At 32.8% G+C, this 27273-nt stretch overlaps 1 protein-coding gene across 1 annotated transcript in view; it reads right to left on the bottom strand.

The window, feature by feature from the left end:
- LOC129227661 (dual specificity protein phosphatase 19-like) overlaps positions 1 to 23098 on the bottom strand; it is a 30012-nt gene extending 6914 nt beyond the window's left edge. Inside the window, exon 1 of the mRNA XM_054862253.1 lies at positions 22756 to 23098. Coding sequence (XP_054718228.1) covers positions 22756 to 22999 — 244 coding nt within the window. The 5' untranslated portion in view covers positions 23000 to 23098. The remainder of the gene's footprint in view (positions 1 to 22755) is intronic.
- Positions 23099 to 27273: the final 4175 nt, after the last annotated feature.

Here is a 27273-nt window from a genome sequence, read left to right as displayed (position 1 = left end):
ATTTTTCAAAATGCTAACTTCAAGCACGCATTCCCAATTGTGAATTACTTGTGATTGTTATACTGGGGGCTCTCCCCCGGGAAAAATCTGAAAATTGTAGTTTGAAAAATGCAGTTTTAGATAATCTATGGTGATATTAAGGAGGAGAAAGATGTGTCCCCCCCCGGGAAATTTTTTTGAAATTTTGAAGCCTTTAAAACGCGATTGTAGGCTTTTTTTTTTTTTTTTTTTGTTAAAATTTAGTGCACCGCCAGTTTCTTGAAATTAAAGCTCCGAAAACGCAATTTAAGCCAACCTTCGATGAAAGGGGGGGTTTTGAAGGGGCTCGAGACCAGAAATGTTTCGTAATTGAAGCACTAAAAGCGAGATTTAAGACATTTTTCGATGATACTGGCGAGAGAGAGAGATAGAGAGGTGGGGGGGGGGGATTCTCTCGAAAAAATTTCGGTCTGTTGAAACCTCAATTTTAAAAGATTTTCGGTATTGTTAATGGGTAGAGAGATTCGAAGTCCTCCCCTGGCAAATTTTCAAAATTAAATTCAATTAACGCAATCGTAGACGATTTTAAATACTGTTAGAGGAGTAGAAGGTTTTGGAGATCACCCCGAAAAAATTTCTGAATTGAAGCCTTAACAATGAAATTTTTGAGGATCGTCGGTAATATTTGGAGAACTACAGTTTCGGGACACCCCAGGGAGTTTATTTAAAAATTAATGTCCAAAAGACGAAATTTATTCGACCATGAATGATGAAGAATGATTAATTGAGAGGGCGTTTCTCGGAAGTTACGTTGGGAGCACTCTCACAGCTTTTCGAAATTTCAGTCCTAAATACTTAGGTGTAGGCCATCTTTAATGACGTTATGGTAAGGGATGGGGTTTGAGAGCGTTTTCCCGGGATTTTTCAAAACCTAAGTTTTAAAAACTCATATCCAGGCCAGCTTTTGGGACGTAAAAAGAAGGGTTTGGAGTTTCCCCACTCTTCCTTTCAGTTTGGCTACGTCCCTTCCATCTCCATCGCAAATTTCAATAATTGATAAACATATTGTGGTAATATTTTTTTCCCAATTTTCATTTACCAAACACAATTATTTGCTTGGATTTTCCATAATAAAGTTTTCAATTTCCCGCACAATATTTTTGTTTTCTTGCAATACAAGCATTTGCGGCCTTAGAAAAAGGACTTTTAACATTTTGAACGGATGTAATAATTTTCTGCGATACCTTTGGTCTCTATTCCACTTCATTTTATTTTAAATGTGCCACCTGCATCTCTTGGTCAAACTTTGATTTACTTACGATTTTTACATTCAAACATTTAGAACTTTTGGTGTGAGTATTCATTATAATACTTTAAATCTCTTTTTGCATTTAACTGTTTTTTTTTCCCCTCTCCATCTCTCTATTTCAAATTTATTTCGGCGACCAATACATTTTTCTCCACTTAGCAATGATTTTCAGGACAACATTTTTCATCAAAAAAAAAAAAAGTATATACATATGGGAATGTTTCGGCGACCCCTATCCTATGAGCTGTCCTATTTATTTATGTATTTTTATTTTAATTTTTTTAACTGCAGAATCATGAAGCATGGTTTTGTACAACCAGGGCCGCCGAGAGACAAGGCGTGGAACATGTTAGTTTGGTCGCCTGTCCTTCCTCCCATTATTTGCATTTTACTCTGTGCACAATGTTTTAAATTCAAGCCGAACTCATAGTTTCCGACTTGGCAGATATACGCACTCTGCGGAGAAGTGAAGAGTGTACTGTACTGAATACTTTTTTTGTGTGTTAATAAAAATGTTTGAAGTGTATATTTCCGCGGCCCTTACTTACTCTTGATAAAAGAGAATCATGGTTGTTCCTAAATTGTATTTTAAGATTACATTTTCTATTCAAATTTGACAGAAAGAAATCCTTTTTATCACTATTATTTCATTTGTTCATTTATAATTACTATTTTAATTTTTTAAAACAACGAAGAGTTCCTTTTTCTTCGTTAGTTCTATTCTATTCTATTCAAGAGTCACAACTGACTACAACTGTATTTATGTCGAGGTCTGCATACTAGTGCCTTGCCTCCATTATTTTATATACCGATAGATGGCAGCACTTCTTCGTTAGTTGCATCGCTAAAATGAAATTGGCGGCGACACTTCTGAAAAACGGGGGCTTGGTAAGGCGAAGGCCCTGAAAAGTACGCGGAAAAAGGATAATTAATGCTTCTATTTCTTGTTGAATGAGTTTAAATATTTTTTCTTTCCAAAATTCAAAACTTTTATTTTCTAAATAAAAAACCATCTGGGAAAAAAATCCCCCCAAAAAATTTTGATGGCGCAACTTGCGCCATAATCCCCCCTTGTGGGCACCCCTGCTGATTTGCCTGCAGTTCTTACAAAGCCTGCAATTCTTGCGAAATTCAGAGACTTATTTACTATCATTGGGAGCTGAGCCACTCTGGACGGCCGTTATCAAACTGAAGCCGAAACACTTATTAAATACGCTCAGTTAATCTTTAAACTAGGAGCTAAAACTATTTTTTACAGCAGTGAAGAATCTGCATTCGTGCAAATTGTAGCAATTCTGGAAACTCTTTGAGAAAAAAAAAATATTCGATTTCCCCAGGAAGTGGATAAAAACCGTCAAAACCGTGACACGTTCCACAGAAATAATCAGTAACGTTTGGAATTTTTTTTAACGTGTGGGTACAGTGGGGCAAGAAAATGCAATTACATTTTTTGTGAATAAAAACTGAGAAATTAAGTTCTTTCATATGATACTATATTTGTCTCCCTAATAGGTGTTATAAAAGTCGATGTAGAAAAAACTACGAATTCACAGAAACGAGAAAAAAATAAAAATGAAAGGTAAAACTGTTTCTCACTGTTCCCCTGGCAGTGAGAACAGTGAGACACATATTTTTAATAAATATAACTTAAAAAACATAAATTAATTTAGGAAACTGAAAAATGAAGAACTCTCAAAACTTAAGAAAACATTGTTGTTGGAAGAATAAAATAATACCTAGTTTTATAAACTGTGTTAGTGTTTAGTACTATAAATAATAAGGTTTGCCAGCGCAAAGACAAAATCCTTAAACGCTTAAATGCTATGTTTGGTAGTAGTGTGACAGGTCAATCTTCAAAAAAGATGAATTAATAAATTTCACAAAAAAAAATTAGTTCGTCAATTAAAAAAAAAGATTAGTCGGTCAATCTGCTAAAAAGATTAGTTGCTCAAACTTCCGAAAAGATTATTTGGTCAGTCTTCCAAAATGATGAATATGCCAATCTTTAAAAAAGGATTGGTCTACCTTCCAAACATTTATTGGTTAATAAATAAAATAATTTATAAATCTTCAAAAGACGAAGAGTTGGTCAATCTTCAAAAATGATTAATTGTTAATCTTCAAAAAAAAAAAAAAATAAATAAATAAATAAATAAATAAAATAAATAAATTAATAAATAAATAAATAATACTAGCAATAATAAATAAATAAATAAAATAATAATTCAGATGCAAATCTTTTTACAACATCACGTAAGCAACTCACATGTAAACTGCAAATCTGTAATATTTTGGATCTCGTACTCGTATCAAATTTCATTTTATTGAAATATTACGCCTTTTCGGCCAGCTCGCACTGGAAACGAAGTTGGAAAAAATCCATAAAATACAACGTTCTCCGAAGACACGTCTAGTACGTGTATCTCAAAATGAGAAAAGTTTTATGTCTGCAGAAGATAACAGTATTTTTGAACTCTAGATCGAATTTTATTGTAGTCTCAGATATGGTTTTCATTTTAAACCGCAAAAACAATTCTAAATAAAAAAAATACAGAAAAACAATTAATTGTTAAAGAAAATGAATTCTGCTTTTGGTAGTAGATTTATAATTTGATTTATATAACTTGCATGCAATTTAACTTTGATTTTTAATTTTCTTGCAATCTTCCATTTGTAAATCACGAAATATTATTTTAGGTATTACTTTCAGTTAACATACCTATTTAACTCCAGAAAATGAAGATAAGATAACAAAAAGAAGGTCTATGTCAATTTTTCTATTGATCTATCTGAATGTCTCAGCACTGTAAAAAAATCCTAAACCCTAAACGTCATTGATTAGTTCCGTGTAACGTTTCGGGATCTCCAGGTTTTAACCTATTTTGCCGTAAAATCAAAGATTTTTGAAAAAGTTTCCTGAATTGCTACAAGGTACACGAATACAGATGTAGTGAAAAATATTTTTATCTATTCCCGCAAAGATCGACTAAGCTCCCAATCAGTTCGAATAAGTCTCTGGATAGCTGCAGCTTCGCAAGGAAAGAATTGCAGTCCATTGGGTTCAACTGACTGCCCAGTGAGCTGAACTGACCATTGGGTAAGTTCAACTGACCGCCCAGTGAGCTGAACTGACCGCCCAATGAGCTGAACTGAACATTGGCTCAACTGACCAATGAACGGCACAACTGACCATTGAGTAAGTTCAACTGACACCCAGTAAGCTTAACTGACCATTGAGTAAGTTCAACTGACCATTGAACGACCCAACTGACCATTGAGTAAGTTCAACTGTACTTGCTGTTCTGCTGTGGCCGTGGTTGCACTAATTCTTCTGGAGCTTTCTTAGTAAATCAGGAAGGCTCTAATCAATTTCGTTAAACATACTAAATTTCCCTAGAAGGTTGCAAACTGGCTTTAACCTGGGAGATTTCTAAATTATGCAGAAAGATTCAAGAATGATTCCCGGAATGTTTCTGTCTTTTAGCGGGCGTTCCTGGTGTTTGCAAGGAATGTTACCGGCAGAAATGTGGCGCATTAGCTGCCCATTATTTTCCTGAAACGTTTCTGAATCGTTTTCACAAGAGCTTCTCTTTCTCTCTGCTCCGCTAGACGCATTTATATTGTCGTCAGTCTATTTTTAGAAAAATAACCTAAATTAAAGAAATTATAAAAAATTTGATAAATTAAAATGCTGTCACCTTAGAGACATTTATTGGCTTTCCTTAGCGAAGTTGTCCTGAACTTTAAAGGAAGAATAATACACAAAAGTCTTGTTTCTTTCTAGTGCGAAATAAAGGAAGTACATCCAAACCTGCTTTTATGCGATCTTTTTTTATGTGATTTTTTTTTTCTTTGTGAGATTTTTTTTTTGTTTACGTTAAAATTTCAATCACATTGGGATTCAATTGACGAAATATGTTTAAAACGAGTGCAAGGTAGTATCTTCAAGTGACGACATAGGCACCTCGATGGGAAGACACTGTGACCTCCCAAAAATTCCCTTATTCGGGAAATTTTGTCCGAGTACTCGGGAAAAATTATCATCACTTGATTTGTTTTAATTTCGTTTTAAGATTACAATTTTGTAAGCATTTGGATTATTTTCTATGTGAGACTTTTTTATGCGGCTTTTTTTTATACACCGCACGATTTTTTTTTTTAACTGCGTTGCGAAACAACTTTTTAAATCTACTCGTGAAGTTTCGAACAATTTTTTATGCGATTTTTTATGCGGTCCCTATCTACCGCATAAAAACAGGTTTGGGTGTATTGCATTTCCAAAACATATTATTACATATATAAAATATTCATAAAAGTATATTTGAATTTCAGCCTAAATTTCAGTTTTTTACGTATTAGTTATCTATGTACGTGCGTACGTAAGCATATATGCATGTATGTAAATATATGTATATCATATCTCAAAACAGGAAATCTAAAAAAGGCTAAAATTTTATATGCAGAGTCTCTATAAAGTCTAACAGTGCAGTTTTGATCAAAAATAAATTAATCAAATGGTTTAAAAGGCTCTTTACTCGTATTTTTTTTTCCTGTGGTAAATCAATGTTACTTTCAATTTATGTTAATGTAACGTCATAAGCAGAAGACCATTTATCAGCACCCAAGATTTTTTTCACAGCCATTTGCTCGTCGTCAATTTGGTGATACATTGCCAAATTGACGAAGAAATATGAACAAAAAATAGCAAGCAGAATTCAGTGTTCCCTGTATGTCAGCAATTTAGGGCGTTAGTATTTAAAATTTTCTTCTGCTGATTTCTGATTTATTTTTGTACATTTCTTTACCCGCTAAGGATCTTTGCATTAGTAATGGGGTCGTTTCCGAATTTTTAAATGTATTTTTTCTGAAAAATCATGATTAAAAACACATAATTTGACCATTTTTTAAATCATTTGACAACGCTTACTATTTTTCAACAATTATTTTAATCGGTTCGTAGAATGAAATTCATTTTTTGCGCTTCTGCACATGACATCACAAGTGATGAAATGCCATTCACAGATGCCATTAGTTCACAGCACAAATTATAAAAACCTGGCAACGTAGTTGACAGCACAGCGTAAACATTTAGAGCGACAATGGAGTTGCGCGCCAAAGTTCATCACTTGTAACATTATAAAGACCATGTCTTATTTCGAAAATTGGATATTTAAAAAAAAAATAAATAAAAACTAGCTGTTGGGAAAATGAAAGTTTTTTCCCGCTCCACTGTAAAAACGATTCAGAAACGTTCCTGGAAAATAATAGGCAGCTGATGTGCCTAATTTCTTCCAGTAACTTATCTTGGAAAAATCAGGCACGTTTTCCGCTAAAAGTCAGTAACCTTTCTGAAATTAACCTTGAAACTTTCTGAAGAAGTGCGAAATCTCCCCTGTTAAAGCCAGCCGTGTCTATAGAACCTTCCAGAAAAATTAAGTAGGTTCAGTGTTATTGATTAGAACCTTCCTGATTTACCAAGAAGGCTCTATAAAAATCAGAGCGATCACGGCCAGAGCTTTGCTAAGGAACCAACCATATCTCTTGCCTGCAATTCCTACTTTGCAAAGCTGTAGCTATCCATTGACTTCTTTCGCTCTCATTAGGAGTTTAGTCAACCTGGACAGAGCCGTAAGCAACCTTAGGCCGATACACTTAATAAACACGATCATTCAATCATTAAACTGGTTGCTAAAAATATTTTCCACAACAGTGAAAAGTCTGCACGTGTGCAACTTGTAGCGATTCAGGAAACTTTTTTGTGTAGATACTTGTTTTTACGGGGAAATGGGTGAAAACGTGTGAAATCCCGTGACGTTACACGGAAATAACCAGTAACCGTTTCGGAATTTTTTTACAGTGTCCTTACTATTTTTTGTTTCTTATTTTGCTTATTCTATCAGTTTCAGTGACTAAAAGTAGTACTTTTGCCTGAAGGAAACAACCCCATTGATTAAAGAAAAAAAAGGGTTTCAAATTATTAAAAAAAACTCCTGCCGATACATGCACATTTCACTTCGAAATTCCTGTCAATTATCCCTTCATCGAACAAACTCAGCTAAGTTGATCAACACTGATGCAGAATATATTTTTCCACAAGAGATTCAGAAAGCTTTTGGCGATATTTTAAATCTCGCCAGCTAGTTGGCACTGTGTTTAGTCTTTGTATACTGTGTCACATATAATATATATGTTATATATTTCTTTAATTCCAAAGATAAGACACTAGAGCGCAAATGTTCTGTGGGCGGTTCAGCTAGTATAAAATTAATGTATTTTTGAGACATTAATCAAATTTTCCATTTGTTATACGAGATTCTTACAACAAATGGAAAAAAATCATTTTTTTCCCTCGGTTAACGAACAATCTGAAAAGCAACCAATAGAAAAATATTCTGTGACAAATTTTCTTTTCCTAATTTATTTTAAGCTCACAAAAGTTCATGTTCTTGGCATTGACTTTCAAGTTGAAGCAAGAAACACATAAAGAAGAAATGACTTTGGCTGAACTCCAAGACAGAGGAAGCTGTTGCTTTGGCGAAACTAAAAGAGAAGCGTAGAAGATTTAAGTGGGTGTCATGCTGACATGATGGAAAAGAAAAAAAAAAATAAGAAAATCCTACTGTGTCACAAACGTCGCAAATTCAGGTCAACCAACGCAGAAGGAATTTCAAACTGATTGAATTGAAAGCCCATTTCTGATTAAATTAAAGATTCATCTTGGATATAGACTGTGAACAGTTCGCACAAAGTAATAGAATGTACTAAAAGTTATCACATTGGAAAATATTTACAATGGAACTTACAGAGATATAAGAAAGTTAAACGTACCAGGATTATTAGAACGTGTCAGCTAAAAAAATATTTACAATGAAGCTTAGGGTGATGTAGCACAACTAAAAATGATAAGAATATCTGAACCAATCACATTAAAAATTCTTTAATGGAGTTTAAAGTGAAAAAGAAAATAAAAAATAAAAAATATTATTATAACATATCGCATTGAACATTATAAACAATAAAGCGTACAATGATACAAGAAGATGAAAAAAGGCAAGATTATTAGAACGTTGAACATTGAAATATTTTACAAGTGATTTTTGAGAAATATACGACAGTTTAAAATTACAATATCAGCAGAACGTATCACATTGAAAATTGTTAGAGCTTAATGATATGGGAAAATTAAAAACCACAGAGTTTTCAGACAATATTACATCCTCATACATATAATAGCGAAAATTACTGATCGAGTAACGCTCTGAGGTCACCAACAATAAAACTCGCGCCATTGCATGCGTGGTGGCATTATTTCATTGTTTAAGCACCAAAAATTCAGTAAGTTAATTATAATTTGATAACTTTTTTGGCAATGCTTGACGTGTAGGGAAATGTTTTACTGTGACAAGGCTGAACTGGATCCGGTAACTTAACTGTATTACTGGTACCAATGTAATTTCAGGAGGATGAAGAAACGAAAAAGTGTTCAACAGTTATCGTTTTCTACTGGAGTTTAGGGTTAATCCACAAGAGCTAGGGTTGAAATTTCAACTATCAAAATATCACCAAACAGGCAATTGTTTCATTCAAATGTAGAAGCAATTTTCACAAGTCATACCTTGACGGGCGGCTTTCTAGTTGAAAATAATTTAAAATGAAATTTGAAGTGATGCAAAAAAAAATAAATAAATAAATAAAAGATCTTGTAGAACGTATCACATTGAAAATTATTTACGATGGAAACTAGAGCGATAAAAGAACAATAAAATTTGATGTTCATGTTGAAATGTGAATTATTTAAAAAAAGAAAAGAATGAAAGAGAAATGATGAAGTACAAAGTTACAACAGAGAAAATAATAGAAATCCAGAGAATTTCAATACCATGGTTTTCTATGAATAAATCACGTCCATGAGAACTTTACTTCGGAAATCTTGTAAAATAATAAAACTATTAGTACGCATCGCATCAAAACATATTTGCAGTTGATCTTAGATAGATATGACAAAAAAAATGATGTTCAATTTGAAATGTGTTTATGAAAATATATTGAGGAAGTTCAAACTTACTAAGAAAACAAGGGAAATTCTGAGCATAACACTGTAAAAACGATTCAGAAACATTCCTGAAAAATAATGGGCAGCTGATGTGCCCAATTTCTGCCAATAACATATCTTGCAAAAACCAGGAACGTGTTCCGCTAATATTCAATAACCTTCCTGAAATCATCCCGGAAGCCTTCTGAAAATTCAGAAATCTTCCCGTTTATAGCTAGGCGTGTTTCCGGAACTTTAGAGTAAACATAGATGTAATATGATAGTTTGGCACCGCCTCCCGATTTATTAAGAAAGTTCCATAAGCATTATCGCAAACATGGGAATAGCTAAGCCAGAATTGCAAGTAAAGCCTTGGTTTCCTAGGAGCGAATCGCCGATCTTCGACGTCGCTCATCGACGTAACGCTGAAATCAAAGTCAAGTGGATTCCGGCGTGACCACTCAGAACGCCGAATTGGCTCTGGCGCGCATGAGCAGAAGAATCAAGTTTTCGCCTCGGCGAGGAACGACGCCGACGCTAAGCGTGTTCGCTTCTAGGAAACCAATGCTTAAGTAACGAGAATTTAACTCGCCTGCAATTCTTGCAAGGCAGTGTAGTCTATACTTATTCGCTCCCTTTGGGAGCTTAACCAGCATAGACAGACCGTAATTAAGCTGATGCCGATACGCTTTATAAATCCGCTCAGTTAATTTTTAAAACTGGGAGCTAAAAATATTTTTCACACCAGTGAGAAGTCGGCATTCGTGCAACTTGTAGCAATTCAGAAAACTTTTTGACAGTGATACTTGATTTTTCCAAGAAGTATATAAAAACCATTGAAATCCCGAAACGTTACACGGAAATACTCAGTAACGTTTCGGAATTTTTTTACAGTGAACAGTCCCATTTATTACGATCTGTAAAACACTAAAAAAATGTGCGCAAAATAATTCAATTTTGTCTTTACATATAAGTATCACATAAAAAGAACTTAATGCATAATTCCTACAAATAAATAGGATATTAGCACGCATCACACTAAAAATTTTTTACAAGAGCTTAAAGTGGTATGAGAGAAGTAAAATTTGATACCCATTCTGAAATGTAAATTATTTAAAAAATGAGATTGTACAAAATTGCTGAGATGAACAAATACACATTCACAGCCAATTTGTTATGACTGTCAAAAACCTGACTGTGGTATGAGAGAAGTAAAATTTGATACCCATTCTGAAATGTAAATTATTTAAAAAATGAGATTATACAAAATTGCTGAGATGAACAAATACACATTCACAGCCAATTTGTTATGACTGTCAAAAACCTAAAAGCAATATCATAAGGGCATTTAATTTTAAGCAGGGATGCGGAGTCAGAAGAAAATTGGCTAACTCAGACTCCGGCTTTTTTTATTTATTTATTTATTTATTCTTTCAAATCCTACCCGTTCATGGAAAGAGGGAAAAACCCTAAACAGAGATTGAAATAATAATTTCTATTTATGAAATTTTCGAGTTGCGTTTTATTGTAAAATTAAGATGCATACAACGTTAGGAATTCAATTTGAAAATCAAATTATCCAATAGTTGCGATTTCTAAAGTAAGATTACTTAAAAATCTCATTTTTTAAAATATTGAAAAGGATTAGTTTGCACCCTTTTAGTGTTTAACAAATGGGCGTTGATCAAATAACGTGCTTTCAATTTTTGAAAGCTATAACTTGAGAGAAAAAAAACTTTTTTGCTAAGTCAAAACATTTCTCTTGAGAGGGGGCAGTCCCCCCCCCCTCCTTTCCGGAGTACACACATCTGGTGGGTAACAGCTCAACTGAATTTCGAAGTTTGTAAAAGTTGAATTCTGAAGTTTCCCCAATAATAAATTTTAAATTTCATCTTAAAGATTTCAACGAAATATTGCACTATACTGCGGAGAGAGGTCGGGTAAATGAACGTCAGGAACAAATTTTACACAAAATGCGGCGGTATACAGCTTTGTACAAATATTTTTTATTATAGCTACATTTCATGGCTCAATTTTTAATTTAAATTTTATTGGCAGCTTTAGAATTAACCTTAACATGAAGGTTTTAGGATTACTACAACTATTGAGTGTTGTAACCAATAAATCAGGTACTGATTTTATTTTGTATTTTTTAGTGATAACCAAGCTTTCTTAGATAAAGTATTTAGATTTTAAGGGGTTACAGTACCTCAAAAGTGATGAAACGATCAAAAACATTTTATTGCTTATTTCAAAACTAAAAACTATTCTGAACACAGGGGAAAAGTTTTATTGCTTTAGTTCAAATATTTAAAAAGTTATGAGTGGTTTTAGGCCATGCTCGCTATGTGTTCTTATGCAAAAGAAAAACTTTAAATTGCTTTTTTTTGTGTGTGTGTGTTTTCATATTATTAGAATCCCAAAGGATTTTTTTCTATTTAAGATACAGCTTTAAAGTAACACTTTTTGCAATAGGGATAACATATTTGACAAAACTGTGCATTGGATAAGCATTTTATAAATTACTCAAATGTTTAGAGCATGTTAAACCTTTAAAAACCATTTTTTTAAACTTTGATTTTTTACACAATTAAGCACAGAAAATTTTCTAATAAACTCATAAGCAAATAAATGCACAGATTTTTAGAGATAATTATAGTGATCGCTTAGCAAAAAACTTTTTTTAATATAGTGAAAATTAAAAAAGCCTTAGGAATTTTTAAAAATTGAAATTTTCCTCAATTTTTAGAATTTTTAAAAAAGTAGGCAATATTTTTAAATTTTGAAAATACATTACTGACTACGAAATAAGTATGCATGTTGTGGTTTCAAAAAAATATAATTTACTTAAATTAAAAAAAAAATGTTTGAAAAGTACTGTGACCCCTTAAAAAAAAATTTAAAATTAAAAAAAAAAAACAGTTCTATTGTATTGGATTTTTTGGATTTGCGCTTTCGTGCCAATACCTATTTGAATTTATCAAGCACACTCAGAAGTTTCCCGACTTGTTCAAACGATACATACATTCCTTTTACTATTTTATAACTGAATCGAGGTAAAAAATATATTATTATTTGTATTTGAAAGTGATTACTTAGAAAATGTTAGGCAGCAAAACTGTTTGCTGATACATAGTTGCTATCAGTTAAATAAAGTTAAAAAATAAGCAAACTATGAGACGGCGTAGGTAGCTGTTACTGAAAGTGCGATTAACAGTCAAGCCAGCTGGTTGCCACAATGACAGTTATTTTCTTATTACAGTAAAACCAGTGTGAGTTGACCACTGACGGTGCACTACTTTAATGGTCAACTTAAGCAGATGGTCAACTTACAGAGGTTAAATTATAAGATAATATCTAATTCATTGCCTGGAAATAGCGGTCAACTTAGACAGCTGGTCAACTTACAAGGGTGGTCAACTTTACAGGTTTTACTGTAGTTTGCCTTTATACATGTAATCAAATTAATTGGTAGTCAGTTTTTAAAAAAATTCAAGGAGATTCAGTAAAAATTAAAGAAAAAAATGGAATCCGGAGTCAGAGTTGGCATGCTTTTGAATGACTCCGACTCCGACTCCTTTACCCCAAAATCAGCCCGACTCCGACTCTTCGACTTCGACTCCACAGCCCTGCTTTTAAGTTCGTTTGTCTCTAAATAATATAGTTGAAAAATTAATCCGTAGTTCTGATTAAAATAATCGGAATACTAGTATACATCATAACATTAAACATCACCACGTAGCTTAGAATGATATGCGTCAAGTAACTTTTGATGTCCAAAACAATTTCAAAAAAAAACACTTAATAAATTCAAAAAAGGAAGAAATAAAGAAATTACAAATATTTATAGAAAACAAAAGTACTTTCTTTAATATTTTTATGTTCCTTTACAACGGATAAAACGCTTCTATACGAATCAAATCCATGCCTTTAAACAATATTGTAAAATTGGGAGGAGTTACCCGAAATTTTCTTATCGCTGTTAAAAAACAAAAAGTCAAATACGACTACCACGCTTCATAATTCAAAAGTTCTCACGTCAAATAAATACAAAAAAAAAAAAAAAAATACATTTTAAAAATAAAAATTGTTTTATTGTTTTAACATTTGGTTTCATCCTCCACAAAAAAAGTGTGATAAAATTCGTGATTTTTCATTTTTTGAGCAATCGCAATTGCTTATTGCTCTCACTTGACTGTTTTTGACGTTTCTATCATTTTATTTTCCCACCGGCACCCTGCGCAGCATCACCGTCGACCGGCTCCTCACGATGCTGCACCTCTAGCGAAAACCGTCTCCAGGTTTCGTCAATATCCTACACTTACGCACATACATACACCTACACACATACACACACAAACACACACACACACTCATGCGTGCACACAGACACAAACACATATGCCTACACGCGCATACATATACCCTCCCCCCACATACACCTACACACATACACACAATTACCCTGCACACAGACGCAAACACACATGCCTACACACATACACATACCCCCTACTCACAAACACACAAGCCTACATATACACACACACTCGTGATTGCGAAAAACATAGTTTGAATTCAAGATGACAAAATTCAAATTAATTTTTTTTTAAATTTTTTCCTTTTCTTTTTCTTTTGCCTTTTACTCTACCTGAAAAAAGCAGCTTATACGTTACTTTTCGTAACGTTTAGGGGCTTTTGAAACTCACGCCAGGAAAGTTTTTTATAGACGAGACGAGACGAGACGAGGTTTATGACGCAAGTGAGCAAAAGAAATTACTGGAGATAAGTAATTAAAATAACTGACTAATGATAGGCATCTTCAAATGGAAATATACGTTCACTTAGAGTTAACTTTCAACCTACATTTCAAACTTCCTGTACAATATGTCAATAGTTTTATTGTATTTGTCAAAATAAATCATTAGAAGCATTCCTAAAGTGTTGTGTAGTTAAGTTAAGAAAGAATAACAATTAAATCCGTTGAAAATGAATTATTTGCCTAGTTTAATGTTACACTGTAAAAAAATTCCGAAACGTTACTGAGTATTTCCGTGTAGCGTTTCGGGATTTCAGTGGTTTTTATCCACTTCTGGGAAATATCAAGTATCACTGCCAAAAAGTTTCCTGAATTGTTACAAGTTGCGCGAATGCAGACTGTCTCTCTGTAGTAAAACATATTTTTAGCTCCCAGTTTAAAGTTTAACTGAGAGTATTTATAAGGTGTATCAGCTTCAGTTCGACTATGGCTCGTCTAGACTGATTGAGTCCCCAATGGAGCGAATAAGTCTATGGACTACGTAGCTTTGCAAGAATTGCAATCAAGTGAGATATTTAATACTTGCAGTTCGGGCTTATCTTGGGCCATGTTTGCAATACTGCTTTTGCAACTGCCTTGATTAATCAGGAAGGTGCCAAGCTGTTATAGTATCCCTACCTAAGATTACTCTGAATGTCAGAGACACGACTGGCTTTGAACTGGAAGATTTCTGGATTTTTCAGGAAGGTTACTGAATTTTAGCAGAAAACGTGCCTGGTTTTTGCGAGATATGTTACTGGAAGTATCTGGGCACACATCAGCTGCCGATTATTTTCCAGGAACGTTTCTGAATCGTTTTTACAGTGTAGCTTTGAAAGAAACTCTGAGCTACGTCGGAAATGGGAAACAAATGAATTATTTTAATATAGCACTGCAACTTTAACGAAGAAAAATAAAATTACTTAATATTCGAAAACTGCCCCTTTGTGCTTCACATCATTGCAAAATGTCTGTAATACATAATATTGTGTAGAATATCACAATATAGGAAGAGCGCGTTTTATAACTTCAAAAACAGCTTCCAAACACTAACTGCAGAATTACTGAATGATGCAATGAACTAAGTGTACAATATTGTCATCTCTTTTTCTGTTTTTCATGATAAAATAGCACTGTAAAACTAATTCAGAAACATTCCTGGAAAGTAATGGGCAGCTAATGTGCCCATTTCAGCAAGTTACCTATTTTGAAAAACACGAGATTTTTTTTCCTACAAAATTCAGCAACCTTCCTGGAATTATATTTTAATTCTTCTGAAGAATTTAAAACTCTTCCCGGTTAAAGCCAGTATGTCTCTCTGGAAATTTCAGAGAAAACTTGGCACGTTCCCGATTTACCAAGAAAGCGCCAAAAGCATGATGGCAAACATGACCAAAGCTGAGACAGAATTGCAAATAACGGTCAGGAATCTAACTTGACTGCAATTTTTGTAAAGCTGTGGAATCCAGGTTTATTCGCTATAATTGGGAGCTTAGTCAATCTGGACGGACCGGATCCTGCTGAAGCCGATACACTAAATAAATACGTACTCGTATAGTAAATCTTTAAACTGGAAGCTAAAAATATTTTTCACAACAGTGAGAAGTTTGCATTCGTACAACTTGTAGCTATTCAGGAAACTTGTTGGTAAAGATACTTGATTCTCACAGTACGTGGATGAAAACTTGTAAACTTCCGAAAAGTTTCACGGAGATAATTAGTAACGTTTCTAATTTTTTGACAATGAAAAGGCAGAAAACCTGTTTCAAAGCATTGACAGTAGAGTGCAGCACTGGGCCTGTTTTCATGAACTGGTTGGAAGCATGCAGCTAAGACAAACGGTTGCGGTCTTGAGGTCTTGGAGGTTAAAACAGAACACCCTGTACTTAAGTCCCTTTTCTCAACTAGTTTAACATCTGTAACATTGTTTTTCTTCTCCCTAGTTTCATACAAAAAAATTTCCTCGTGTCTGAAAAAAAGTGTGGGGACAATGATGTACTATACCATGATATATTAGATCAATTTCAGAAGAAATTAAATTTACTTTCAACACAATCCTGAATTGATAATTAAAAATAGAGTCAAAATGTAACGTCAGTCACAGTGGAATGACCCATTACGTACCACTTTACAAATAAAAAACCTTTTTCAGAATAGATTATACGGTTAAATCAGTTATGCATTTGCATTACTTTTATTAAATGAATAAAAGGAAAAATTACTTGAGCAGAAACTTTATTTCTTAAGCAATCATATTGTAATTATTCCTTTTTGGATATACATTTGCATTAGTATTGGTAGTTTCAAATTAGCACGCGATTCTTTAATCTTAAAAAAAGGAAAATTAGTTTTAATGTTCCATTTTTTTGTCAAAAAAAGAAGAAAAATAAGCGGCATAATTTATACATTAATATTGATGCAACATAGAACAATATCTCCGCTTAATAAGTTCCCCTAAAAGTGTGGCAAAAAAGAAAATACAGGATTTTTTTGAGACGGAAAAGGGTTTAAAATAAGCCTCATATAAACGTAAAGAAGATATGGTGTAGCTTAATAAACTACAAGTGGTGTACAAAGTGTTTTAAAGTGAAATCCATCAGTAGTTTGAAACTTTTAACATTGCATATTTGACTGAGTGTGTACTTAGTCATTAGTTTATGTGCAGTTCGTTTGGTGTAATATTATATACTAGTGGTACCCGCACAGCTTTGCCCGTAGTAGAAAATCAAAAGGTCATTTGTAGGCCTGTATATTTACAAATAATGGATGATGAATTTCTCGCCAATTGGCTATGTTCATTCGCTCTTCCCATGTTACGGTTCCACGTCATGATTATTTTGTAATTTACTCGTCCATCTTATGATAATTTTGCTCCAGAAATTGTTCTTAAAAATTGAAATATAAAAAGAACAAAATCGAATTTTAGAAAAATCGCTTCGAGGTGCACACCCCCATGCTACAAACTAACTTTGTAACAAATTTCATGAAAATCGACCGAACGGTCTAAGCGCTATGCGCGTCACAGAGATCCAGACATAAATCCAGACAGACTTTCAGCTTATTAGTAGAGATAGTTGTTTTATATAGTTGTCCTATTCTCTATGTTAAATATTAATATTACTTTTATTAAGAAATTTTTTCTGCAACTATACAATGGTTTTTTGCATGTTGTCTACAAGTGCTTTTAAGGCATTTTCTTTTGATGGAAATGTGCGCATTTTTTTCAAGGTGCGAAGATACTCCTTGACGTTGTTTTGAGAAGTGAAATATACTCGTACGAAAACTGAAAAATATAATAGAGTTCAATTTTATAAAATATTAACCTTCAAACGATGAAATGGAAGTTACGGAGAAAGAAGAAATGTATATTTTATATTTTGTTTTTAACGTATTGAACTTTAAAAAAAAACAAAAAAACTCAAATGTAATATTATAAATATTCGATCTGCTTTTTCCTCCAACTTTCATTGCTGCTAAATTTTCATTTGAAATGTTATGCGTTATTTTGCTCTTTACTACATTTTTGACACGTATTTCGAATTTTCAATGCGTGAAACACGCCTGTAGATTTATTCAAAATTTCTCCACTCTCATGGGCGTGCACAGGTTGTGGGGAAGAGGGGACACCAGTTGGCCCGGGCCCAAATCTGAAATGACCCGAGAGTTTTAAAAAGAGGGTCAGATATATGCAGAGACGTAGGTATAAACAATATGGAAGGGGGGCGCATTTGTGACGGCCCCCAAAATTTCTGTGCACGCCCCTGTCTACGCTTACGCATAAAACAAAACATAACAGATAATACAGCAATTTAGGCCAACATAGGGCAATGTCGTTGATGAACGAACGGGTCTAAAAGACTCTTCTAAATGAACAGTAGTTTTTTAAACAACAAATGGTATGGAATTTGGAACATTATACTAATGTTCATGTACTAATAATGTAATGTTAATACATCTAAATCTGAATTTTTAAGCAAATAATTAAATTTTTATTGAAATATTCTCTTGCGTGTAGGCAATTTTAGTTGCTTGTCCTTTTAAAATGTAATTGATCCGATAAAACGTTTCCAATGCACGTGTTCAACTCCCGCAGAAAAATTACCTAAAGTTTTTTTTTTTTTTTTTTTAAATAAAAGAAGTCGTTTAAATGACGAACTCAATGCACGGGCGAAAAAAATGAACCATCATCGAATGAAAGGACTATTAAAACGAACACCTTTTCCCATGCCTAGTGCAATGAAAAATCATCTGCCTCGAATGCGAAAATGTTCAATTCTTCAGTAATTCATAGATTTGTATTTATGTATTTTTTATATATACAGTAAAAGCTGTAAAGTTGACCACCTTTGTAAGTTGACCACCTGTCTAAGTTGACCGCTTTTGTCAGGAACGGAATTAATCCTATCTTATATAATGAAGGAAAACCTCTGTAACTTGACCACCTCTCTATCTTGACCACTAATATACACCAGCTTTGGTTTGGAGTATTGTAAAAAACCCTTTGTAAGTTGACCACTAGGCAAAAGCATTAGATTATACTAAAAGTTTCATCAGTTGTAAACATTGAGCTAATGTTAAGTCCCAGAAAATGCACCAAACTTCAATAAGGAGTTATTTTGTTAAAAAGTAGATTACCATAGACACAAATCTACAAGAAAAAATCAAATGAAGAATTTGAGTCACTTTTGACTTGTGATGAATCGTTAGGAATTGTTAATATCAAGTAAGTAGTTTTTCATAAGCAATGGGGCTTTTTTTTTTGGTCAATTTTCAGAAATTTTAAATTTGTACGATACAATACGCGTCATTCTGGTAAATAATCTCTAAAAATATTTAAACAACTTTTTTCTTATTGTTTTAAAGTAATGTTAAACAATGAAAGTTGGTTTAAAATATATTCCAATTAGTTAAAAAATGAATGCATAGACAAGAAATGACAAAAAAAAAGTTTTCATTACTACCCTCTATAAGTTGACCACCTGTCTAAGTTGACCACCAAAGTACTGCACCGCAAGTGGTCAACTTACACAGGTTTCACTGTACTATAAAATCGAACCTCAAGATATGACGGGTGAAAACTGCTTCTACATTTGAACAAAGAAATTGTCTGTTTGGTGATAGTTTGCTAGTTGAAATTTTTACCCTTACTCCAGTGGATTAACCCAAAACTCCAGTAGATAGCGTTCATTGTTGACCACTTTTGCGTTTCTTCATTCCCCTGAAACGACACAGTCTTACCAGCAAAACAGTTACGTTACCGTATACCATTCAACCTTGCCAAGATAAAGCATTTCTCTGCATGTAGAAAATTACCAAAACATACTATCAAATTATCATGCCGTTTCGCGAGTTTCATTGTAGATGACGTTAGCGTTATTCGATCATTGGCTATTATATACATATGAGAATTTTGAAAAAAAAAATCACTCTATTTATTATGCAAAATAATGGCTGTAAAATGCCAGTTCGATTAGAAAAATAAACAAAATATAAATTTTTTCACAATAAAACAGTTTCTCGTGAGCAACTTATCGAAAGCAACTATGGCGCAAAACGGAGTTTGGGGTCAAAAATCTTTGACATAACCTTCGGTTTAAGCCATATTGCAATTCCAGGTATGGAACGTCATATACATATAAGAATTGTTATTCCCCCCACATTCCCAGAAGGTTAATTCTGTCTAGCATTACATTTTTTTTAATACAAGCAAAATTCACGGAATTAATGTTAGCATTACATAATTTTAATACGGTCAAAGTAAATAAGAACAATTGGGTTACTACTCATCAACTATTTGAATGAACGTTTACTCAAAATCATTCCTAAAACAAATTTAGTAAGTTGAAAAGTATCGCATTTAGATATTTATCATATTTAATGAGATTAAGCAAAATACGAATACAGTCGAATCCCGACTTACGCGAGGGATGCGTTCCAAGAGCCTTCGCGTAAGTCGAAATTTCGCGTTGTGGAAAAGGGCAGGCGTAATTTTTTTATAAACATACCTAATTATTTTAGACACTTGTTGACACCACCTCAAACTGCTTTAAACCCTTCTTTAATAATACATTATTATTTCTTACAAAAAAAAAACTGAATTTTTGTTTCTATTTTTAAAAAAAGCTGTCTTAATCAACATAAAATGCTGTTTCCGATGCAGAAAATCAGTGATCAATGGGAAAGAGAGACATAAAATAAACCAGCACGGTACGTACAGTATGTAATAATAATAAAATTATGTTCTATTATAATACTGTGCCGTAAATCCAGTAATCATATTTGTACTTTTAATACATGAAGATGTTGATGATTTATGCTGCGTGAACAAATCGTTATTCTAATATATTTTTAAATACATATGCTTCTACAGCTCTTTCATAACGTATCAATCTATGGCAACACCCCTCTTCCTGGTTTCTTTAATTCTCAAAGAGGAGCTTCCATTTTCATAGTTTTTGCGTATTGCATAGACGAACTAGGTGAACTTTTACGGATTTCCTTATCATGACTTTTAATTGTACATATGGAAGATTCACTCACACCTAGTATTGTCGAGCTTCCTTAGACGCATTTTTTAGTTTCTCAAGCATATCGAGAACCTTTAATTTTTCTTTAATTGTCAGAAACTTTCTCTTTTTCTTTCTGTCTTCACAAACTTTAGATGGAACAGTGCTCTTAGGTGTCATTATATTTCATCAACTTTCGCATTTAGAATTAAAAAAATTCTGTATTTGCGGAGAAGTTATTTGTATACAGTAACAAAGCTATGTTCAGACTAGCACGGTGTGGGAACTTCCACTGCCAGTGATGCTAAAGGGATGAAGGTCCATTCACGAAACAAATATTTTTAGCACCCAAAACAAAGCCGATACTTTCACACCGCGATTCTCTTCTGAAAATGTTCGTGTTGCAGGCGAGGAATTCGCGTTAGATCTAAAATTATTTACTGGTGAAAAAATCACGTTATAGCCATTTCGCGTAAGTCGAATCGCGTTGTAGTGGGAGTCGACTGTAATTAATCCCTTATTGGGTCATTCTTCAAGAAGTGTAACTTTTCTGTCACACGCCTTTTTCAGTAAAAACTTTTAGGAACAATTCATTTAACAATGATTTTTAATTTCATCAAAAATATATAAATTTAAACCTGCCAACAATTTTATTATAATTTTTTTTATTTTAGTATATTTTTGGTTTACAGCAAGTGAATTTTCACCTCCGTGGCATGTCACACACCTTGTGTGACAGTTTATGTTGCTTAATAACTTATTTGATTGAAAGTATATACTTATTTACTGATTATTCCTTTCACAAGTGTCTCAAATAACAATTCTTTAAGTATATTTAACTTTTTAATGTGTTTTAGTTCGTTTTAGTAGGACGAGAAGTCTTGTCACACAATAAATTCTCACCTCCGTTACCTAAACAAAAAATGCCCTTCCTCATTAACACATGGCAGTCATGACATCAAATTTTATTTTCCGTGATACAAGGGAGCCCCCTTGTTTATTTTCAGCCACAGTTGAAGTTGTAAGATTTTCGTCGAAAAACAAAAATATAGATGTTGCTTCAAAAACTTTGTAAGGTTATTCTGACTTCTCACCTCCGTGAACTTGAATTTCAGGGATGGAAATTAATGTAAAAAAAAAGTGAACATGTTTTCATATGCTTAACATGTGCAGATTGTAGCAACGAAGAAAAAAAATCCCTAAAAAATGTATTTATTAGGCCTATATTAATGGAAAATTCCTCACCTCCGTGACAGACCGTATAATGAAAATGGTGAAAATAAATGATGAAAGAGAAGTACATACACACAGACACACATCAATAATAGGCATTCTACCGAAATTATAAATTGCCAGTATATCCTCAAATTTATCAAATACTATTTTTTAACATACATTTGAAACTAATAATGAGACCGTACTTAAATTAAGAGAGCTTAATATTATATTTCCCCTAATCATTAAACTAGCTGATTGTTTGCACAATTAACAAAATTATTGCTTTAATACTAAATTGGCCTTGATTTTTAAACATTAAATGTTTTTCTATTTCTATGAACAAGGTAGTTTTTTATTTTTTTTATTTATGAGTAAAATAATGGAAACTTAGCTTTGCTATTGTTTATGGTTACTTCTAGTAGGTAGCACTTTCATGTAAGAACGAAAAAAGAAAGAAAAAAAAATATTTTGAAATTGAAAAATATTTGTGTTCAAAAGTTACGTTTTCTGGAGAATGACCCTACTTTATTTAGTATTTAGCTGAAGTTTTACCCCAGTTCGTTACTGAAAAACGTTTATTTTGGTTTTCTTACGATAAATGGTTCTGAAAGAGTTAATGTGACCGGATGAATAAGTTTAGCATTACATTGTTCTTAATGAAACCAAATTAAACGAGAAAAACTGAATGATTGTTCAATGAATAGTTGATTGAAGAGTTGATTATATTATCTTTTGAAAATAATTTGCATTAGTTTTCCTAATCAGTCCTGGAAATATTAGTGTTACCTGAAGTATCAAGTTCAGCATCATATTACTTTAATGCAATTAAACTATGAAGAGTAATTAAATCTTTACTCATTTGAATGAAACGTTGCGCAAATTCATTCTTAAAAACAAATTGTTACTTTCCTACCTAAAAGTAGTCCTGGAAGAATTAGTGCGACCTGAAGGTCTGGTCTGTAGTCCGGTGCAAACCACTGTCTTCGAATTGGCACGTCACTATCTTCAGATCGAATACGAAATCCGCCGGAATCGGTCTTCCTCTCCAATTCCTGATGTCCCCCGTATCTGGTCACTCTAGTCTCTACTTGCCTCAATCTTGATGGGCTGTATGACTTCACTTCACTTAGCAGCGATGACCGATTTTCACGATTCATGGTAGTCCGTTCCTGATTTCATAAAACCTTTTTGGAAAAAGGAGGAACTTAAACGGCCGACAGGAAACAGGTGTACTTAGAATCTTAGAGATCGTCTGAATGTTTAGCAAGAGTTGGCAGTTTTTTCCTGCCACGTCACTTCATTTGGAATGATTCCAAATTTCGCGTAGAATAACTTCCGAAGAATGTAATGAACGAACAGAAATGAAAAAAAAAAATGATTAAAAGTAATCATCTTCAATATAAGAGAAATTAATGAAACAAAAAAGGTCCCTTTTTTATTTTCATTTTTCTTCTTTATTTCTATGAATGGCAGAATCAAATCTGATGAAGTAATATTTTATCGAAAAAAAAAATGAAAATAAAATTATTATAGGAGTTAATCTACTATACCTACTTCGCCGAAACTGTGGACTGTAATTCTAAAGAAACAATTAAAGAAAGTTTTATCATTATTTGGGTCGTGATTTCTTATCGTTAGGGGAAAATAATCCCTAGCAGAAAATGTGTTTTATATGATTCCAGTTATTATCTATTTTTTTTTTATCAATGTTTCTTTGCCCCGTTTGGCACTGTTTCAAACTGGAAGGAAGGACAATGAACTAATCTGTCCAAAATATTTCAAAAAGTCATTTTGCATTCATGGATCATAAACTTTGAAACAGCGTCCGAATTTCTCTAAAGTTTTTAAGTATTTCATTTTTCAAAAGGCAAGTCATACGGTTATTTTCAGTTTATGTCAGAAAAATCCAGTTTAATTTTTTGTAATAAAATAGTTTGTACCCTCCATAAATATACCATGCAATATAAAATGTTTCAAAAACTTTTATCTTTTGTTAAGAATTAAGATCTTGAAAAATATGTGAAAACGTTGACGCATTACGGAAAGTTTACACTTAACTTTCAAATTCCAAGGCATATAAATTTATATCTGTTGTTCTCTTACGCTGCTCTCCAAAAATAGACGTTATTTAGTTCTTAGGTTTGGCAACTTCTTAATAGAGGAATCTGAAAAAAAGTATCTACAGTTTCGAACTCAAAAGAAGGGTAAAAAAATTTAAATATCACTGTTTGGACACATTTCTACAATTAGGACTTTGGCAAGGTTGTCAGTTTCTTGGCAATAACAATTTTATTTTGAGAACCCTTTTCTCTGTTATCAGAACGGTGATCCTTACATTACGGTGATCCTATACACAAATATTATTTCCCTACTCTTCCCCCTCTATCCTTACTGATGATACTATAAATTTGAAAGTGTATTTGTTTGTTCGGTACGTTTTCACGCCTTAACTACTCAACTGATCATCATGAAATTTTGTATGAACTTTTTTAGGGCTACTGAATAGAACAAAATGTACCATTTCTCAAGAAAAAAGTATTACGAGGATATTTTAACTATTTTTTAAATCATAAATGTAAGAGCATTTTATCGCAAAATGGTGATATTTGTTCGATTTTAGAAGCATGTTCAATTACTTAAAAAAAAACTGCACAAGGTGAACTTCGCCCGAAGTTGAAGAGATAGTTACCCAATTCTTCATTTTAAGTTATTTTCTTTCTTCAAAACTGGGATTAACTGGATTTATAAAGACCTGTACTGCCGTTTCCAGGTAAACGGCAGTATCTGCAGAAATGAGTTTTCGGAAAAGTTGAATAAACGTGTTTTCCATTCAATACTTACAATAGGGAAAGGTTGAAATTTGACGTTTTTTACGCGTTTTTGTTTCACCGGAAACCAATTCAGCAAGCTTGTACCATAAAGATAACTTACATCGATAAGAAAAATGCGAACAAATGAAAAATGAAAAATTTTCAGTTACTGTCCCTTTACCTGTCCACGGCAGTATATTGTGACGTGTTTTAGTCTAAACAGGAAGTAATATTTGAATATTCTAAAATGAGGCTTATCTTGACTTTTGAAGACATATTGCGACGTGTTTTCGCCAAGACATGTAGCTATTTTGTTGCTAAAAAAGATGTTTTGCTGAAAAAAATGCATGTATAATATTTTATAGAGAGATTCATGAGTCTGGTGCAAATTGTTTTGCACTTTATAAATCAAAAACAATTATTTCACTGCCTTGCAGGCAATAAAAGCAATATAATTTAAAATTGAATAGCAATCATTGTGTAAACTATAAATCGTCAAAAAAAAAAAAAAGCTGCACAGGTTTGTCTTGCACCAGATTAATAACAGACTGGAATTTCTCTTTTAGACCAGAACAGACCTGTCGTTTCAGCATTTTAAAGAAGGGGAGATGCTAAGTAACTTAAAACTTAAAAATAATACATGTATACACATATACGTATATTAACACCTTTTACTTTTTGGGCCTTACATATTGCTCGGCGAACCCTAAATTTTGAAACACTTTCGAGAAGGTTTAAGTTAATGAGACTATTAGCAATTTTTCCAATTGTCGCTGAGGTTTTCCCGTGTTGCATTAATGCAGACGAAAAGAATATGTACTAATATTCTTTTCGTCTGCATTAAGCTCTCAATATCGAAATACTTTCTGAAATTTGCAAAACAAGAAAGTTTATTATGAAACTAAGATTGTTAACCTCAATCAATAAATTCTTGTGTTATTTGAAACTTTACCCGTAAGTCTTTTACAAAACGTATTTTTGTCTAAGAGAAGCATTTTACTTCAACAATTACAAATTGTGCAAAACAAATTTTAAAAACAAATCTGTTTTATTTGAATTACACAATGAGCAAATACATTTATTCTTAGTGTCAGTTTTCAAATCATATATGACTTATCATTACCCTTTATACAAAGCTTATCGTTGTTAGAATGTCAGTTTGCAGAGATGTAATAAATGAAGTACATTTAGACTTTATCGAGATAAACCATCCAGGGTACAATGCAAAAATTTTGATTTATTGTGACCGAAATGTTATTGCAGTGGGGCTGGAGCATTCATTTTTCTGTGATAAAAGGAGAAACGGAAGAAATTCTGGCTGTATATGAGAAATCATTAATATTTTGCAACTCGTACATGTACTAATGGTTAAGAACATAAAGAAAGATGGATTGAAGAAGAAGAACTAAAGTATTCTCCAAGAGTTAAGATATTTTTTACCGTTTAGTGATTAAATCTCTCGAATAAAACTGCCAGCTCTTAAAACAGAAGAAAGTGAGGTTTTTTTATGAAAGAATTTTGAGTTTATTGCTATATTTTTTTTTTTTTTTTTTTTTTTTGACAAAATGCATTTATTTAGAAAATTATTTTGAAAAGATAAAGTAATGATAACTTTAAAAAAAAATCGCTTAAAAATATAAAAATCAAAACCACATTATTTAAAATGTACATTTCATTCAGGTTGAGTATGGCCGTTCCGATGGGAGGTCAGAGGGCTTTGTGACCTCAAAAAAATCTCTTATTCGGCAATTTTTGCTTGACGATTCGGCAAAATAATCATCATTTGGCAAAATTTGGAATTCTATTTGGCAAAATTATCTTCATTCGGCGAAATTTGGAGTTTCATTCAGAAAAATTGGAGTACCATTCGGCAAAATTATCTTCATTCGTGAAATTCGGAACTTCATTCGGCAAAGTTATTATCCTTCGGCAGAATTTAAAGTTCCATTCGGCAAATTGGGAATTTCCTCTCTCCCAAAAATTAGTCTGGGATGCCCCTTAGAATAAACTGCAAGTCAGTCTATGCAAAAAACACGAGAAATTAAAAATGTGTAATTTAATACGTACGAAGACAAAACTTGAAACGTTACTATATTATAAATGCAACAATTCTTAATTTAGTGAAATGTGTATTTTTTAAATATATTTTACCCAACATTGCACAATTAACGTAAGCGTTGTTGTATGAGTAGAAGATTTGGTTCATCTTAAAAGAGAATTTTTATATTATTTAATCTTAATCTTAATTTTCATCCAAAATGCTTGACGTCACAGTATAATATCATTTCAACAGCGAGAAATTTCCATGAGAAGTTTAAAAGTTACGAGTCGTGTAAGTATTTTGAAAGATACATGCAAGTGTAACTAGATTGCCGGTTAGATAATTTTTCTTCCATTTTTATAACTTTCATTTTTCTTCTACCACTGTTTTTTTTTTCTTTTTTTGCTTTTCTAGTACTTTTTAACAACTTCTGTCATTAGCTTTCGTCTGCAGTTAAGTTGACGATACACTTGTCAACAACTCGAACAGTTTTACCTTCTTAAAAAGTTCTTTCGGCTTCAAAAGAGTAACGATGTGTCTTGTTTATATACTGCTGTGCGATTTCATCCGTTTAAAGAAC

This window comes from Uloborus diversus, chromosome 8 (assembly GCF_026930045.1).
Source record: "Uloborus diversus isolate 005 chromosome 8, Udiv.v.3.1, whole genome shotgun sequence".
Lineage (NCBI taxonomy): Eukaryota > Metazoa > Arthropoda > Arachnida > Araneae > Uloboridae > Uloborus > Uloborus diversus.
This window is presented reverse-complemented; position numbering and strand designations above follow the sequence as displayed.